The sequence below is a fragment of the Panthera uncia genome, chromosome A2, assembly GCF_023721935.1.
Source record: "Panthera uncia isolate 11264 chromosome A2, Puncia_PCG_1.0, whole genome shotgun sequence".
Classification (NCBI taxonomy): domain Eukaryota; kingdom Metazoa; phylum Chordata; class Mammalia; order Carnivora; family Felidae; genus Panthera; species Panthera uncia.
Window position 1 is genome coordinate 15,856,195 of NC_064816.1, and position 15,878 is coordinate 15,872,072.

General features: G+C 42.0%; 1 protein-coding gene across 2 annotated transcripts in view; it reads right to left on the reverse strand.

Annotated features, from left to right (window-relative positions):
- Positions 1–15,878, reverse strand: part of SCAP (SREBF chaperone) — a 72,970-nt gene that overhangs the window by 35,497 nt on the left and 21,595 nt on the right. Inside the window, exon 2 of one of the 2 annotated variants that reach the window (XM_049642590.1) lies at positions 1,077–1,286. In XM_049642590.1, the coding sequence (XP_049498547.1) occupies positions 1,077–1,198 (122 nt within the window). In that variant the 5' untranslated portion in view covers positions 1,199–1,286. Of the gene's footprint in view, positions 1–1,076; positions 1,297–15,878 lie in introns of both variants that reach the window. The other variant, XM_049642589.1, reaches the window with a different exon arrangement.

Consider the following 15,878-nt stretch of genomic DNA (forward strand, 5'->3'; position numbering starts at 1 on the left):
CAGTATAAATACACATCCACAGCGAGGACAGTCAGGGTGAGAGAGTGTCATAGTGCTGGCACCAGAATCCCTAGGCCTAGATTTAAATCCCAGCGTCCCTGCTTATTAACTGTGCACACCATCCAAGTCTTCAATCCTCGACCTCACTTTGGTTAAATGGAAATATAACTGGACCGCTTCCCAAGGTTATTATGAAGCACCCAGCAGGAAATTCTCAATGAAAGATGCTCATCTTTCTTAGTCCTAATTAGAAAAGAGCTTGGGATCATTAACAAACTGAACAGTGAGCTCAGTCCTGAGCCACCCTCCTTCCAGCACAGCAATGACTACATCTAACAAATGTCAGATGTACAATGAATATGGAAACCAGAATTCTTTCCAGAGGCAAGGATCATACAGTTGGCTCTTTTCATGGCTGTCAGTGTTTTGGAGCCAAAAAGGCCATCAGATATCTTCTTACACCGAGCCTATCCTTTTATAAGCCACAGCCTTCAGCTTCTGTGAGGCCCCGTGATAGAAAGACAGATGTGGATGGAAGGCAGCTACCACAACAGTCCTTGGTGACCACAGCTGGCCCTGAGAATCAGCAAGAGATCAGAAAGAGGCTCCTCGTGGCCACAAGAAAATGACTGGAGAGCACAGAACCAAGTCTCTGGGTGAGCCTGAACAAGGGTGTCCAAGAAATTGTTCAAATGGACTTGGTTTTGCAACACACTCAAATGCTCCTGCTCTCAACCAGGTACCAAAATGTACCAAAATGAAACTGTCACTGTTGAGAAGGAAAATTTAAAAATCACGCCTTTCAATCATCTTGTGGTTTCTTAAAAGCATTTAAACATTATTCTGAAATAATTTTGAACAAATCTGGAGAATCCCTACGTCAGGGCCAGACTGGACTGTTTCAGTCTAGTGGCTAAATACCCCAGGACTAGAGCTCTCCACCCAGCAGCTTCAACCAGCCGCCAGTCAGTGTATAAAAAGTATACACAGTCCAAGGGCTACCGAGCAGTCAGAATTAGGAAACCTACTGTCCCAACACACTGGCCCAACATATCCAGGACAACTCAGAAACATACCAGCAGGCTAAGATGCAGAGCCCCGTGAAGAGGATGATAGGGATGGGGTAGGATGCACAGAGCAGCCCATGGTTGTAGAAGGCCTGAGATATCTTCTCACGCAGCCTTTCAGTCAGGGTCATCCTCAGCTGAAGTCACCTTGTTGCCATCCCGGAAAGTGACCATGGATCAGCCTGGTGCACGCTGGACAGCACTGACAATGGACACCATCTGCAGATACCTGGCAAGGGAGAAAAGTCAACATTAACAGCTAGTACTGGTTCTGCACACTAGGGCTGCTGGGGGAGGCAGCTGTGACGTGGGTGGAGACATGTTTCAGGATGCCCACATGCAAAATCTGGAGACATCAATCCCAACACACACGTGCACGCACGCACGCGCGCGCACACACACACACACACACACCTAATGAGGCCAAAAGACTGCCCCTCTAGTTCTGATAACAAACTCTCAACCCTCTTCCATAGAAGGAATTTCTAAAAGACCACTCCCCAGGGGCTCCTGGGTGGGTGGCTCAGTCAAGTTGAGTGTCTGACTCTTGATTTCGGCTAAGGTCATGATCCCAGGGTTGTGGGATCAAGCCCCCGAGTTAAGTGTAGAGCCCATTTGGGATTCTCTCTCCCTCTACCCCTCCCCTGTTCACATGCGCACACACGCATGTGTGCCCCCTCTCTCTTGAAAAAAAAAAAAAAAAAAAAAAAGACCACTCCCCAGACAGGGCATTGTTCTCACAGGGGGCACAAGAAAGCACAGCTGAGTAACAGATATCACCTTTAGCTGCCCTCTGACAGAGGGGTGTTCTGGACACCCTCCCCACCTTTCTCTAGGCACAGGCAGATCGACAGAAATCCTTGGGGGAAAACTTCACACAGGGGTGGCCCCTCAGAAAACACATTCTTGCACAGTGTTCCACTGGTAAAGAATGTTCAGTGGAGGGGCACCTTGGTGGCTCAGTCAGTTAAGCGTCCCACTCTTGGTTTTGCCTCAGGTCATGATCTCACGGTTTGTTTGAGCCCTGCATCAGGCTCTGCGCTGAATGTGCAGAGCCTGCTTGGGATTCTCTTTCTCCCCCTCTCTCTACCCCTCCCCCCTTGTGCACTCGCTCTCAAAAAAAAAAAAAAAAAAAATGTTCAGTGGAGTCAGCCTTTAACATAAAAACACCAAAAAACCCAGGCTCCCGACAGAAAACAAATTCACTGTGGCTGCATCATTAGGTGGAAGCTGCTGCTCTTGGTGAGGCAGTTGTTCCTGGGACACAATCCTGTTGCTGCCTGCCCAGCAGCTGTCTTCTTTCTGGCACAAGGGAACCACCTCCCTCCACAGGATTGGGCCTGGACAGACTGTCAGTCAAGGTGCCACTCCCTGACCCACACCAGGCCGGCTGGGCCTTTGTCCCTGGACTTTGACTTCTGAACAGACAGCAGCAGGAACTGGATGTGGTGGTGCTTATTCAACCCCAAGAGGTTCCCGCTCCTAGGATCACGGCTCCTCTGACACCAGCACTTTCTGAAGATGAGGCTCCACAGCTTTTCTTCCCAGTCTGTGAGCCATCCCATATCCTTCCAATAAATCCTTTCTGCTCGTACGAGTCAAAATTAAGTTCTGTTGCTTCCAACCAGAAAACCTTAAACCAGTAAATTCAGAATAGAAAACTCCAGCAGAAGCCAGGGATCTAGAATTCCCTCCTTACTGAGCTCTCCAATGTTACCCTAGAATAAACCTACTTCTCCTGTTCCCCGTTGCTGTTTTCTTTGGTCGGTGCTACAGGGAACCTGCTGGGACTTGTGTCTTGGCTTGATCAGGCTCACTGATGGAAACCTAGGCCAAAGAGGTGACTCTTCAGCAGTGTGAAGACCAGAAACGAGAAGCAAAAGGAGTCACACGACAGCCAATTCACAAGAAGACAAATGGCTGCCAATCTTTCCACCTTCCTGGAAACACAAGCCTTCAGTGCATATGCAATTTTCCAGTCCAGCAACCCTCTAAGGAAATACAAAGAATCCTCTGTGGGTCAATTCAATAGGAAATGGATAGAGGAGCCAGCAGGTAGCAGCTGCTGGCCCAAGTAGCAGAGGTGTTCACAGTAGCTCAACAATTCACAAGGCTCACCTGGAGCGTGACAGGCCAAAGAAGTCTCTAGCAGTGCACCCACAGCAGGCGACCCACAATAGTGCTCACCACCCAGCGTAAACAAGGATTCTGGGAAGCATTTGTTACTGCTCCTGCGCCACCAGCCTTCCATCCTGCCCCTGGGGTGGGGGTGGGGAAACAAACCTTGATGAGACGCACACCTGTGGAGAGACACTATCAAGAGGATCCCTGAAGACCGAAGGCCATAAACTAGCTTTTCCAATCTCTGTCCTCTGACAAGTCTCTCGTCACTTCCCTGAAGTGTCGCAAAACCAAGCCCTCCAGGAAATTCTGATTTTGTAATCCCAATCTCCTTCTTGGCCTCCTCTGCACACACATCGGCAATACAGGAGGGGTCAGGTCACACCCCTGCAGTCCAGCTCTTACAAGCAGAACTACAGACAAGAGAAAAAACTATCCAATTCACTTCCGGTTTGCAGCAAATGCAACTCTTTCTGACATGATCTTAGTTAATTTCACCTCCCACTGACCTTTAGTAGTTATACTAATAGTTAATTTTCACAGCACCTGGAAAACAAGGCAAAAAAAAAAAAAAATTCTAGTTCATGGCACAGCCAACCTACCTGAACCTACCAAGAGGAGACATTATTCATCTCTACTCCACTGTACACATTTTAATGCAAAGCTACTCCAAAGCAAAATTTACCCAACCTGATCCAAAAACCTGTTTTTCTTACATTGCCCCATACTCATAGGTTTCTTCAGATCAAAATCTATGGCTCTCCTTGAATTTAAAGAGAGAGACACAACATGCACAAAGGATGGAGGCCAGGAGGCCAGAGTGGACCACATTACATAAAAATGTAAACAACCCTGCCGCCTGCCTTTGTGGGAGACCCCATTATAAGCAAAAACAAAGGAGTTTGTTATTAGACACCTAAATTACAGAGCTGTGCACACGAAGGAAAAAACTCCTAGAACCAGTCAGAATAGCCCTCAGGAATTTTACAGAGGAACAAGCATAGATCAAGTCAGTCACTCTGGCTCAGAAAATAAAGGGCACTAGGAATGGAATGAGTCCATGAGGACAGACTGGGGAGGCAGGCGCATCCCACTTTGCTGTGAGCTCACTTGAGGTGCCCACAGTTCTGAACCAGCGCCAAATTATGAAAATACATGTGAAAGTTTCAGAAAAATCCACACATACACGGTATGTTAACATAAGACAATTTTTTTAAGATGATGGTCTTTTTGTGCCTATATTCACCACTCAACATTTAAAATTCTCTTCAACCAACTCACACATTAAGAATCAACCAAGAAAAGGGCACCTGGGTGGCTCAGTCAGTTAAACTCCTGACAGTGGCTCAGGTCATGATCTTGCAGTTCGTGGGTTCAAGCCCTGCATCGGGTTCTGTGCTGACAGCTCAGAGCCTGGAATCTGCTTCGGATTCTTTGTCTCCCTCTCTCTGCCCCTCTCCCACTCCTCTCTCAAAAATAAAAAAAATGTTAAAAAAAGATTAAAAAAAAAAAAAGAATCAACCAAGAAAAATAAATGTGCCAAAGGAAGGTGGAGGAACAGGGAAAAAAGATGTAAAAAACTATACAGACTACAGGCTCTGTCCCACAGCTTTCCAGGACTGTTTGTTGAAAATACTCACCATCTCCCCCAATCTTTGGCTACACTGGAACTGTCACACTTGTTCTTACCACAAAGGTTTACGGACTATCCCATTTCTCTGGAATAAACGCCTAGAAGTGAAACACGTAGGGTAGTATGGTATGTTTACATTTTCTAAGAAACTGCCAAAATATTTCCCAGGGTGCCTGTACCACTTTACATTCCCCCCAGCGACATATGAAACTATTTCTTCTCATCCACCATCATTCAGTATTTCCACTATTTTTTTTTAGCTGTGCCAACAGGTGTGTACTGATAGCTAATTGGGTCCTAAGTTATCCTTTCCTAATGACCAGTGACACTGAACACACACGTGTGCCACATGTCTGTGTGTATATGCCTCAGGATGTTATATATGCAAGATCATGTCATTTGCAAATACAGTTAGTTTAATTTCTTTTCTAATTTCGGTGTTTATGTGTTTTTCTTCTAAAACTGTCTTGGCTAGACCTTCTAGCACAATGTTGAATTGCACTGGTGAGAATGAATCCTCATCTTATTCCTGAGCTCAGGAAGAGAACATTCAGTCTTTCCATTAAATATGACATTACATGGAAGTTTTTCATAAATGCCTTTATCAGGCCTCTATTCCTAGTTCGAGATGTTTTTAAAAAAAATCATTAAAGGGTATTGTTTTTTGTGTCTTTTGAGATAATCTTGTGTTTATTTATCCTAATAAGGTTTATAAAGACTGAGTTTTCTTCATATTTTGAACCAACTTTGCATTACTTCTAAATGTTAGTAGACCAGGTTTGCTAATATTTTGTTGAGGGCTACTGTATCTGTATTCATGAGGGATACTGCCCTGCAGTTTTCTTTTTTTATGACATCTTTGTCCAGCATTTGGTATTAGGGTAATGCTGGCCTCACAGGATGATTTGGAAGTGCTCCCTTCTTATTTTTTGGAAGAGTTCATGATAAATCTTTAAACATCTGGCAGAATTCACTAGTAAAGCCATCAGATAATGGGCTTTTATTAGTGGCAAGTTTTTTGTTTTGTTTTTAGTGGGACATTTTAAAATTATTAACTCAAACTCTTTCCTTGTTTCCTGCTATTCAGATTTTCTATTTCTTCTTTTTTTTGTGATTTCATTTTATTTTATTTTTTATTTTTTTAAATTTACATCCAAATTAGCATATATTGCAACAATGATTTCAGGAGTCGATTCCTTAGTGCCCCTTACCCATTTAGCCCATCTCGCCTCCCACAACCCCTCCCATAACCCTTTGTTCTCCATGAATCTTTTCTGTTTTGTCCCCCTCCCTGTTTTTATATTATTTTTGTTTCCCTTCCCTTATGTTCATCTGTTTTGTCTCTTAAAGTCCTCATATGAGTGAGGTCATATGATTTTTGTCTTTCTCTAATTTCACTCAGCATAATACCCTCCACTTCCGTCCACATAGTTGCAAATGGCAAGATTTCATTCTTTTTGATTGCCGAGTAATACTCCATTGTATATATATACACCACATCTTCTTTATCCACTCATCCATCGAGGGACATTTGGGCTCTTTTCATGCTTTGGCTATTGTTGATAGTGCTGCTATAAACATGGGGGTGCGTGTGTCCCTTCGAAACAGCACACCTGTATCCCGTGGATAAATGCCTAGTCGTGCCATTGCTGGGTCATAAGGTAGTTCTATTTTTAGTTTTTTGAGGAACCTCCATACTGTTTTCCAGAGTGGCTGCACCAGCTTGCATTCCCATCTATTTCTTCTTTAAGTCAGTTTTCTTAGTTTGTTTCAGGATCTGCCCATTCTATCTAAGTTAACTAATTTACTGGCATAGTATTTACTATTCATAGTATATCCTTGCAATCATTTTTATTTCTGGAAGGTGGGTGGTACTGTCCCCACTTTCATTAATAATTCTAGTAATCTGAATCTTATTTGCTTGGTCATTCTAGCTAAAGGCTTGCCAAGTTTGTTGATCTTTTAAAAGAATCAACTTTTGGTTTTACTTACTCTGTTGTTTTCCTATTCTCTATTCATTTGTTTCCACTCTAGTTTCATAATTTTCTTCCTTCTGTTTGCCTTGGGTTTATTTCACTCTTCTTGTTCTAGTTTCTTAAAGTTGAAGAATAGTTACCTCCTTAATAGTTGAGGTTATTGACTTGATATCTTCCTCTTCTTTTTGTTATTTATTTGCTTTTGAGGGCGAGAGAGAGAGAGAGCACAGACGGAGGAGGGACAGAGAGAGAGGGGGAGACACAGAATCTGAAGCAGGCTCCAGGCTCTGAGCTGTCAGTGCAAAGCCTAATGTGGGGCTCGAACTCATGAACTATGAGATCATGACCTGAGCCACCAACTAAGCCACCCAGGTGCCCCTCTTCCTCTTTTCTTAATATAAGCATTGACAGCTATAAATTTCCCTCCAAAAACTACTTTAGCTGCATCCTGTAAGTTTTCATATTTGTGATTTTGTTTTCATTCACCTCAAAGTATTTTCTCATTTCTCTTATGCTTTCTTCTTCGATAACTGGGTTTTTAGGGGTTGTTATTGAGGTTTCCTTATATTCTTTCAATAGGAGTCTTTGTCTGATATGCTCTTTGGAAAGATTTTCTCCCACTCTGTAGCTTGTCTCCTTTTTTATTCTTTCTACAAACTTTTTGACATAGCCAAAGTTTCTAATTTAGATGAAGTCTAATTTATCCATTTTTCTTCTTTTATGGATCATGCTTTATTTGCCACGTATAAGAATTCTTTACCCTGCTGTGCTTCTGAAACTTTTCTCTGATGTTTTCTTCTAGCATTTTTTATAGTTTTACATTTAAATCTATGATCCATTTGAGTTATTTTTTTATATGCTGTGAAGCTTAGGCCTAGGTTGTTCTCTCCCGACCACCCCATAGATATCCAATTGTTCCCACAGCAACTGTCGCAAAGACTACCCTTCCTCCACTGAACTGTCCTGACACATTTCAGTCTGTTCGAACTACTACAACAAAAATATCATGCACTGGGTGGCTTAAACAACATATATATATTTATTTCTCACAGTTCCGGAGGCTGGGAAATCGAAGATCAAGGCACTAGCAGACTACATTTCTGGGGAAGGCCCACTTCCTGGTTCACAGATGGCTATCTCCTGCGTCCCTACATGACAGAGAGTAAGAGGTAAGAGCTCTCTGGGGTCTCCTTTAGATGAGGGCACTGATCCCATTTTTTTTTTTTTTAATTTTAAACGTTTATTTATTTATTTTTGAGAGGGAGATAGAGTGGGAGCAGGAGGGAGGCAGAGAGAGAGGGAGACACAAAATCGGAAGCAGGCTCCAGGCTCTAAGCTGTCAGCACAGAGTTGGACGCAGAGCTCGAAACCACAAACCGCGAGATCATGACCTGAGTTGAAGTCAGATGCTTAACCGACAGAGCCACCCAGGCGCCCCGGCACTGATTCCATTCTTGAGGGCTTCACCCTATAACCTAATCACCTCCCAAAGTCCCCCACCTTCCTAGTATCATCACACCGGGGTTAGGATTTTAAAATGTAAATTTGGGGGAGTCACAAACATTCAAAAAGCAGTTGGCTGTACTTGTGTGGGTGTATTTCTAGGTTTCCTAGGTCCAGTGATCTATGTGTCTATCCCTCTACCAATACTACTCACAATTACCGAAACTATAAAAAAGTTTTGAAATGGGTATTCTGATTCCTCCCATTCAAAACTGTTTGATCTAGAGTCCTTTTTGTAGATTCCTTGGGATTTTCTAAGTGGATTATCATGTCATCTGCAAATAGGGTTGCATTTATTTCTTCCTTTCCATAATTTCTTCAAACAGTTTTCTGTACTACTCCATCGCCTCTCCTTTTGGGACTTCAATAACATGAAAAGCTAAACCTTTTGTTATCGTCCCATAATTCCCTGAAGCTCTGTTCACTTGTCTTCAGTTTAATAATTCCTATTGGGTCAGACCAGATAATTTTCACTGTTCTATCTTCAAGTTAACTCACTCTTCTTTTATCTCCACCCTGTTACTGAGTCCCTTTAAGGAATTTTTAATTTAGTTTTAGTTACAAATTTTACAATTTTTAAATTTTTTTTCAACGTTTATTTATTTTTGAGACAGAGAGAGAGAGAGACAGAGAGAGAGCATGAACAGGGGAGGATCAGAGAAAGAGGGAGACACAGAATCTGAAACAGGCTCCAGGCTTTGAGCTGTCAGCACAGAGCCCGACGCGGGGCTCAAACCCACGGACTGCGAGATCATGACCTGAGCTGAAGTCGGACGCTTAACCAACTGAGCCACCCAGGCGCCCCTACAATTTTAAATTTAAATGTCTAATTTCCCATTTGTTTCCAGGGTGTTCACCCCTACTTCTTGAAGTTTTAATTATATTTTAATTATGCTTTTTGCCTTAAATTCTTTAATAATCCCAACATCTATAACATGTCATAGTTACCATCTGCTGACTGTCCCTTCTCCTTAGGAGACAGTAAGATTTTCCCAACTCTTCATATACGGGACAATTTTGAATTTCTGGATATTATGCTATGTTACTCTGGACCTTGTTTAGGTGCAATAGAAAACAGTGGATTTTTGTTTGTTTGAACAGTAACTACATTGATTAGGTCCAACCCACAAGTTCCTATCCATCTTTTGTGGGCTGTGTTGTGATGTCAGTTTAGTTTTCACAGCCCCTGTGGTACTACTGTGATCTGTCCCAGGTATACCATGCAGTGGCCAGCACACTTCACCGCTGAATCCTCAAAGCTCTTGGTATGCTGTTCAGGGGTCAGATGCATGCATGCTATTTCAAAGGAGAGCCCAGGAGTTCATACACAATACTATGGGTTCACTTTGTTGAGTTCCTTCCTCTCTGCAATCTTCCTAACACTTTTCAGCTCTCAGGGGCCCCTTTCCTGGTCTTCTGGCTAAAAAAGAAAGGCTTTAGCTTCTCTGCTGAGTACCTCCCACTACTGTGATTGCCCCTAGGGTAAAGTGGTGAGAGGACAGAGAAAACAAAACCAGTGAATGTCACCACGCTCTTGGGACCATAATCCCTAAAAATAAAAGGACTCCTTTCCCATCTGGCTGCCAATGTCACTGCTGCCTCCACTGCTATAGACTTTCATGGGGGCCAGGGCAGGAGAAAATGGGGGAGGGGGGAATGTGAACAACAACAACAAAAAGATCTTCATCCATCTCTACTCTCTGACCCATAGGAATCCCCTTTCCTGCTCTTGAGACTAGAAAGAGAGGGATTCTCTTGGACCTTACTCTGTATGCACCCAGTTCCAGATTTTCCTCTACCTTTGAGTCCAGGCTGGAAGGTATGCTAAGTGTTTATTTATTTTTTGACAGAGGGAGAGAGCGTGCACACGGGAGAGGGGCATAGAGAGAGGAGGACAGAGGATCCCAAGCAGGCTCTGCACTGACAGCAGAGAGCCGGATGCAGGGCTCAAACCCATAAATGGTGAGATCACAACCTGAACCTGAGCTTAAGTCAGATGCTTAACCAACTGAGCCACTCAAGTGCCCCAAGACTGAAAGGTATTCTTTAGAGACAAAAAATAAAAAGTTTCCTTCCTCAAACCACCTGCTACCATTATCTTCCAGGATACTCAACTGATGCATGCAATCTGTCCAGAGATTTTAATTGTATTCAATCAGAGAGAAAGGATAGAATGTGCTTACTACATCTTGACAAGAATCAGAAACCTTTTTTTTTTTTTTTTTTTTTAAAGTAGGCTCTACACCCAGCGTAGAGCCCAACATGGGGCTTGAACGCACTACCCTAAGATCAAGACCTGAGCTGAGATCAAGAGTCAGACCCTTAACTGACTGAGCTACCCAGGCACCCCTGAACCCTTTCATTTTTTAATGTAAATATCTTCATAAATTCCTATATTCTTTGCCATTAAAGAAACTTGACACTATACTTGTTGGCATCTTTCTGTCAATCATATTCCATTGTGAGAAGTATGTAGTGTCTTACTGTGTTTAACAAGTTTTCTATACAGGGCATGCATTCTTTTTACAATTGAAATAATGAAATAAAGGTTATAGGCAAAAAATACACATCAGAAGAATGGAAGAAAATGTTAGTACTGGTTGCTGGTCTTCATGTGATATGAGTATGTGGAGAGACATTTTAAGTCAACTTTCTATACTTTTACATTTTTTATGATGAGTACTGCCTTTTTATCTTAAACTTTTTAAATTTAGCATAAATATTACAGAAAAGTATACAAATTATAAGCATACAGCTCCATGAAAGTAAACATAGTCATTTAACCTAAATACCACTCACATCAAGGAGTATTACCCACAAGTTCCCCCATTACCAGCCACAATTGTGACTGCTTTTCTTTTTTTTTTTTATTTTCTTTTTGTAACGTTTATTGATTTTTGAGAGAGAGAGAAAGAGAGAGAGTGCGCACACGAACAGGGGAGGGGCAGAGAGAGAATGAGACACAGAATCTGAATCAGGCTCCAGGCTCTGAGATGTCAGCACAGAGCTCGATGCGGGGTTTGGATTCACAAACTGTGAGATCATGACCTGAGCCAAAGTCGGACACCTAACCGACTGAGCCACCCAGGCGCCCCAATAGTGATTGCTTTTCAGTTACAAAAGTAGTACATATACATTTATACAAATAGTACTGGAACACACATATATTTTTAATGTTTATTTATTTTTGAGAGAAACAGAGTGCAAGCGGGGAGGTGGGGGTGGGGTGGGGCGGGGAGAGACAGAATCCAAAGCAGGCTCCAGGTTCTGAGTTGTCAGCACAGAGCTTGACACAGGGCTCAAACCCATGAACCATGATGATCATGACCTGAGCCAAAGTCGGACACTTAACTGACTGAGCCACCCAGGTACCCTTACTGGAACATATTTCTGATTTTAGCTATTGTGATGCTTATCTCTTCATATGTTGTAAACGTTTATATTTACTTCTTAAACTGTTACAAAAATCTCTAGTACATTTCGTATAGGTTGATTCTAGAACTTGACAACCATTTAAAAAGCATTTGGAATATCATGCACTGGGAAAGCCTCAGAATCCCCAGCAGACTGACAGAAGAAAGTATTTCTCTCCCAAGGCCAGTCAGTAAAGACTGGAGAAGGTGACTGCTTCTTCAAATGCGAAGACAGCAACACAAGACACCTAAGAACAGTTTCCCAGTAACTGACCCCAAAGAAATAGAGATTTGCAATCTGCCTAATAAAGAATTCAGCTTAGTAAGCTACAGGGAAACACAGACAATTCAGTGAAATCAGGAAACAATGCACAGACAAAACCAGAAGCTTAACAGACAGAAATTATAAAAAAGATCCAAACAGAAATCCTGGAAGTGAAGAATGCAATGAATGAAATGAAACATGCAGTAAAGAATACCACCAGCAGATGCGATCAAAGCAAAAGAAAGAATCTGTGAATTTATAGGTCACTTGAAATTATCTAGAGTAGAGCAAAAAGAGAGAGAGAGAGAGAGAGAGAGAGAGAGAGAGAGAGAAGAAAGCCCATGTGAATTATAAGACACCATCAAGAGAAACTATCTGAGCCCTGGTGGTATCCTAGAAGGAAAACAGAAGGAGAAAGGGACAAAAAGCTTATTTAAAAAAATAATGGCGGGGGGGGGGGGGGCCACCTGGGTGGCTCAGTTGGTTAAGCATCTGACTTCAGCTCAGGTCATGATCTTGCAGTTCATGGGTTTGAGCCCTGCATTAGGCTCTGTACTGACAGCTCAGAACCTGGAGCCTGCTTCAGATTCTGTCTCTGCCTCTCTTCTCTGCCCCTTCCCCACTTGCATTCTGTCTCTTCTTCTCTCAAAAATAAACAAAAACATCTTTTAAAAATATTTTTTTTAAAAAACACCTACAGTAAAAAAAAAAAAAAAAAAAAAACAACAACCCTACAGTAATCTACAGTAATAATCATAAAGATACTCACTGGACTTGAAAAAAATGGAGGACATCAGTGAAACCATTAACATAGAGATAAGGAATAACACAGCAAAGATTAAAAGGCTCAATAAACAAAATGAGAAACACACTTGATAGAATGAACAGCAGGCTGGAAGAAGCAGAAAAATGAATTCATGACCTAGAAGACAGAGCAATGGAAAGTAATCAAGCTGAACAAAAGAGAAAAGAATTATGCAAAATGAGAATAGACTTAGGGAACTCTGTGACTCCCTCAAACATAACAGTATTATAGAAGTACCACAAGAAGAAGAAAGAGAAAGGGGGCAAAGAATCTATATGAAGAAATAATAGCTGAAAACTTCCCTAAACTGGGCAAGGAAACAAACATCCAGATCCAGGAAGCACAGAACCCCCAACAAAATCAGAAAAGCAGATCCACCCCAAGACATTTAATTTGTATTTAAATTTATTAAAATTTAATTGTAATTAAAATGGCAAAATATAGTGGTAAATAAGCGTCCGACTCCGGCTCAGGTCATGATCTTGTGGTCCGTGAGTTTGAGCCCTGCGTTGGGCTCTGTGCTGACAGCTCAGAGCCTGGAGACTGTTTCAGATTCTGTGTCTCCCTCTCTCTCTGACCCTCCCCCGTTCATGCTCTGTCTCTCTCGGTCTCAAAAATAAATAAACGTTAAAAAAAAAAAAATTAAAAAAAAAAGTATTAAAAGCAACAATACAAAAGAAGACAGTTACATACAAAGGAAATCCCATAAGGCTATCAGTAAATTTTTCAGCAGAAACTTTCTAAGCCAGAAAGGAGTGGCATGAATCAATATTCAAAGTGCTAATTGGTAAAAAACCTTCAGCCAAGAATACTCTGTCCAGCAAGGCTATCATTCGGAATATGAGAGAGAAAGAATTTCCCAGACAAACAAAAACTAAAGGAGTTCATGACCATTAACCAGCCCTGCAAGAAATACTAAGGGGGACTTTTGGAGGAGGCACCTGGAGCTCAGTTGGTTGAGTTCTGACTCTTGATCCTAGCTCAGGTCTTGATCTCAGGGTTGTGAGTTCAAGCTCCATGTTGGGCTCCATGCCCAGAGTGGAACCTACTTAAAGGGGACTTTTCTGAGTGAAAGGAAAGATGAAAAATGACAGTATGAAGATAGGAAACACAAAAGCATTAAAAATAAGTATTTCCAGGGGTGCCTGGGTGGCTCAGTTGGTTAAGTGTCTGACCTCAGCTCAGGTCATGACCTCACAGTCTGTGAGTTTGAGCCCTGCGTCAGGGTCTGTGCTGACAGCTCAGAGCCTGGAGCCTGCTTCGGAATCTGTGTCTCCCTCTCTCTCTGCCCCTCCCCTGCTCATGCTCTGTCTCTGTCTCAAAAATAAATAAAATCATTTAAAAAAAATTTTAAATAAATGAATAAATAAATATTTCCAGGGGCACCTGGGTGGTTCAGTCAGTTGGGCTTCTGACTTTGGCTCAAGTCATGACCTTGCAATTCATGGGTTCGAGCCCCACATTGGGCTCTGCGCTGACAGCTCAGAACTGGAGCCTGCTTCAGATTCTGTGTCTCCTTCTCTCTCTGCTCCTCCCCCACTCACTCTCACTCTCTCTCTCACTCTCAAAAATAAACATGAAAAAAATGTTAAATAAATATTTCTGAGCATGTCTGGGTAGCTCAGTCAGTTAAGCATTCAACTCTTGGTTTCAGCTCTTGATCTTGCAGTTTGTGAGTTCAAGGCCTGCGTCAGGCTTCAGGCTGACAGTGCAGAGCCTGCTTGGGCTTCTCTCTCCCTCTCTGCCCCTCCCGTTTGTGTGCATGTTCTCTCTCTCAAAATAAATAAACTTTAAAAAATAAATAATATTTCTGTAAAAAATCAGTCAAGGAACACAAAAAGATGTAAAATATGACATCTTACACCTAAGACATGGGGAAAAGTAAAGAATGGACTCAAATTTAAACAACCATCAACTTAATATAAGCTGCTATATGCAGAATATATTAATAGAAACTTAATGGTAACCACAAATCAAAAACCACTAATAAATATGTAAAGAATACAAAGAAAGAAATCCAAATATAGCACTAAAGAAAACCAGCATAAAGAAGATCCACATGAAAGACAGAAAGGATCGGGGAAAATCTTCACAAACAACCACAAAACAAGTAATAAAATGGCAAAAATATGTGTCTATCAATAATTACTTTAAATGCAAATGGACTAAACACTCCACTAAAAAGACATGGTGACAGAACAGATTAAAAAAAAAAAGACCCATCTATATGCTGCCTAAAAGAGACTCATTTTAGACCTAAAGACACCTGCAGACTGGAAAGTGAGGAGATGGAGAAACATTTGTCACGCAACAGCTGTCAAAAGAAAGCCGGAGTAGCAATACTTACATCAGACAAAATAGACATAAAAACAAAGACTGTAATAAGAGACAAGAAAACTACATAACGATAAAGAGGAAAATCCAACAAGAAAATATAACAATTATAAATACTTATGCACCCAACATGGCAACATCCAAATACGTGAAACAGTTAACAAACATAAAAGAACAAACCAATAATAATATACTAATAGTAGGAGACTTTAGCACCCCTCTTCCATAATGGACAGATCATCTAAACAGAAAATCAACAAGCAAACAATGGCTTTGAATGACACACTGGGCCAGGTAGATCTAACATATCTATTCAGAACATTCCATCCTAAAGCAGCAGACTACACATTCTTTTCAAGTACATATGGAACATTCTCCAGAGAAGATCACATATTAGGCCACAAAACAAGCCTCAACAGATTCAAAAATACGAGGGGCGCCTGGGTGGCTCAGTCGGTTGAGAGACTGACTTCGGCTCAGGTCATGATCTCATGGTTTGTGAGCTCGAGCCCCGCATCGGGCTCTGTGCTGGCAGCTCAGAGCCTGGAGCCTGCTTCTGATTCTGTGTCTCCCTCTCTCTCTGCCCCTGCCTCACTCATGCTCTGTCTCTCTCTGTCTCAGAAATAAATAAACATTAAAAAAAAAATTCAAAAATACGGAAGTTATACCATGCACCTTTTCTGATCACAACACTATGAAACAAGAAGTCAGGGGCGCCTGGATGGCACAGTCGGTTAAGCGTCCGACTTCAGCCAGGTCAC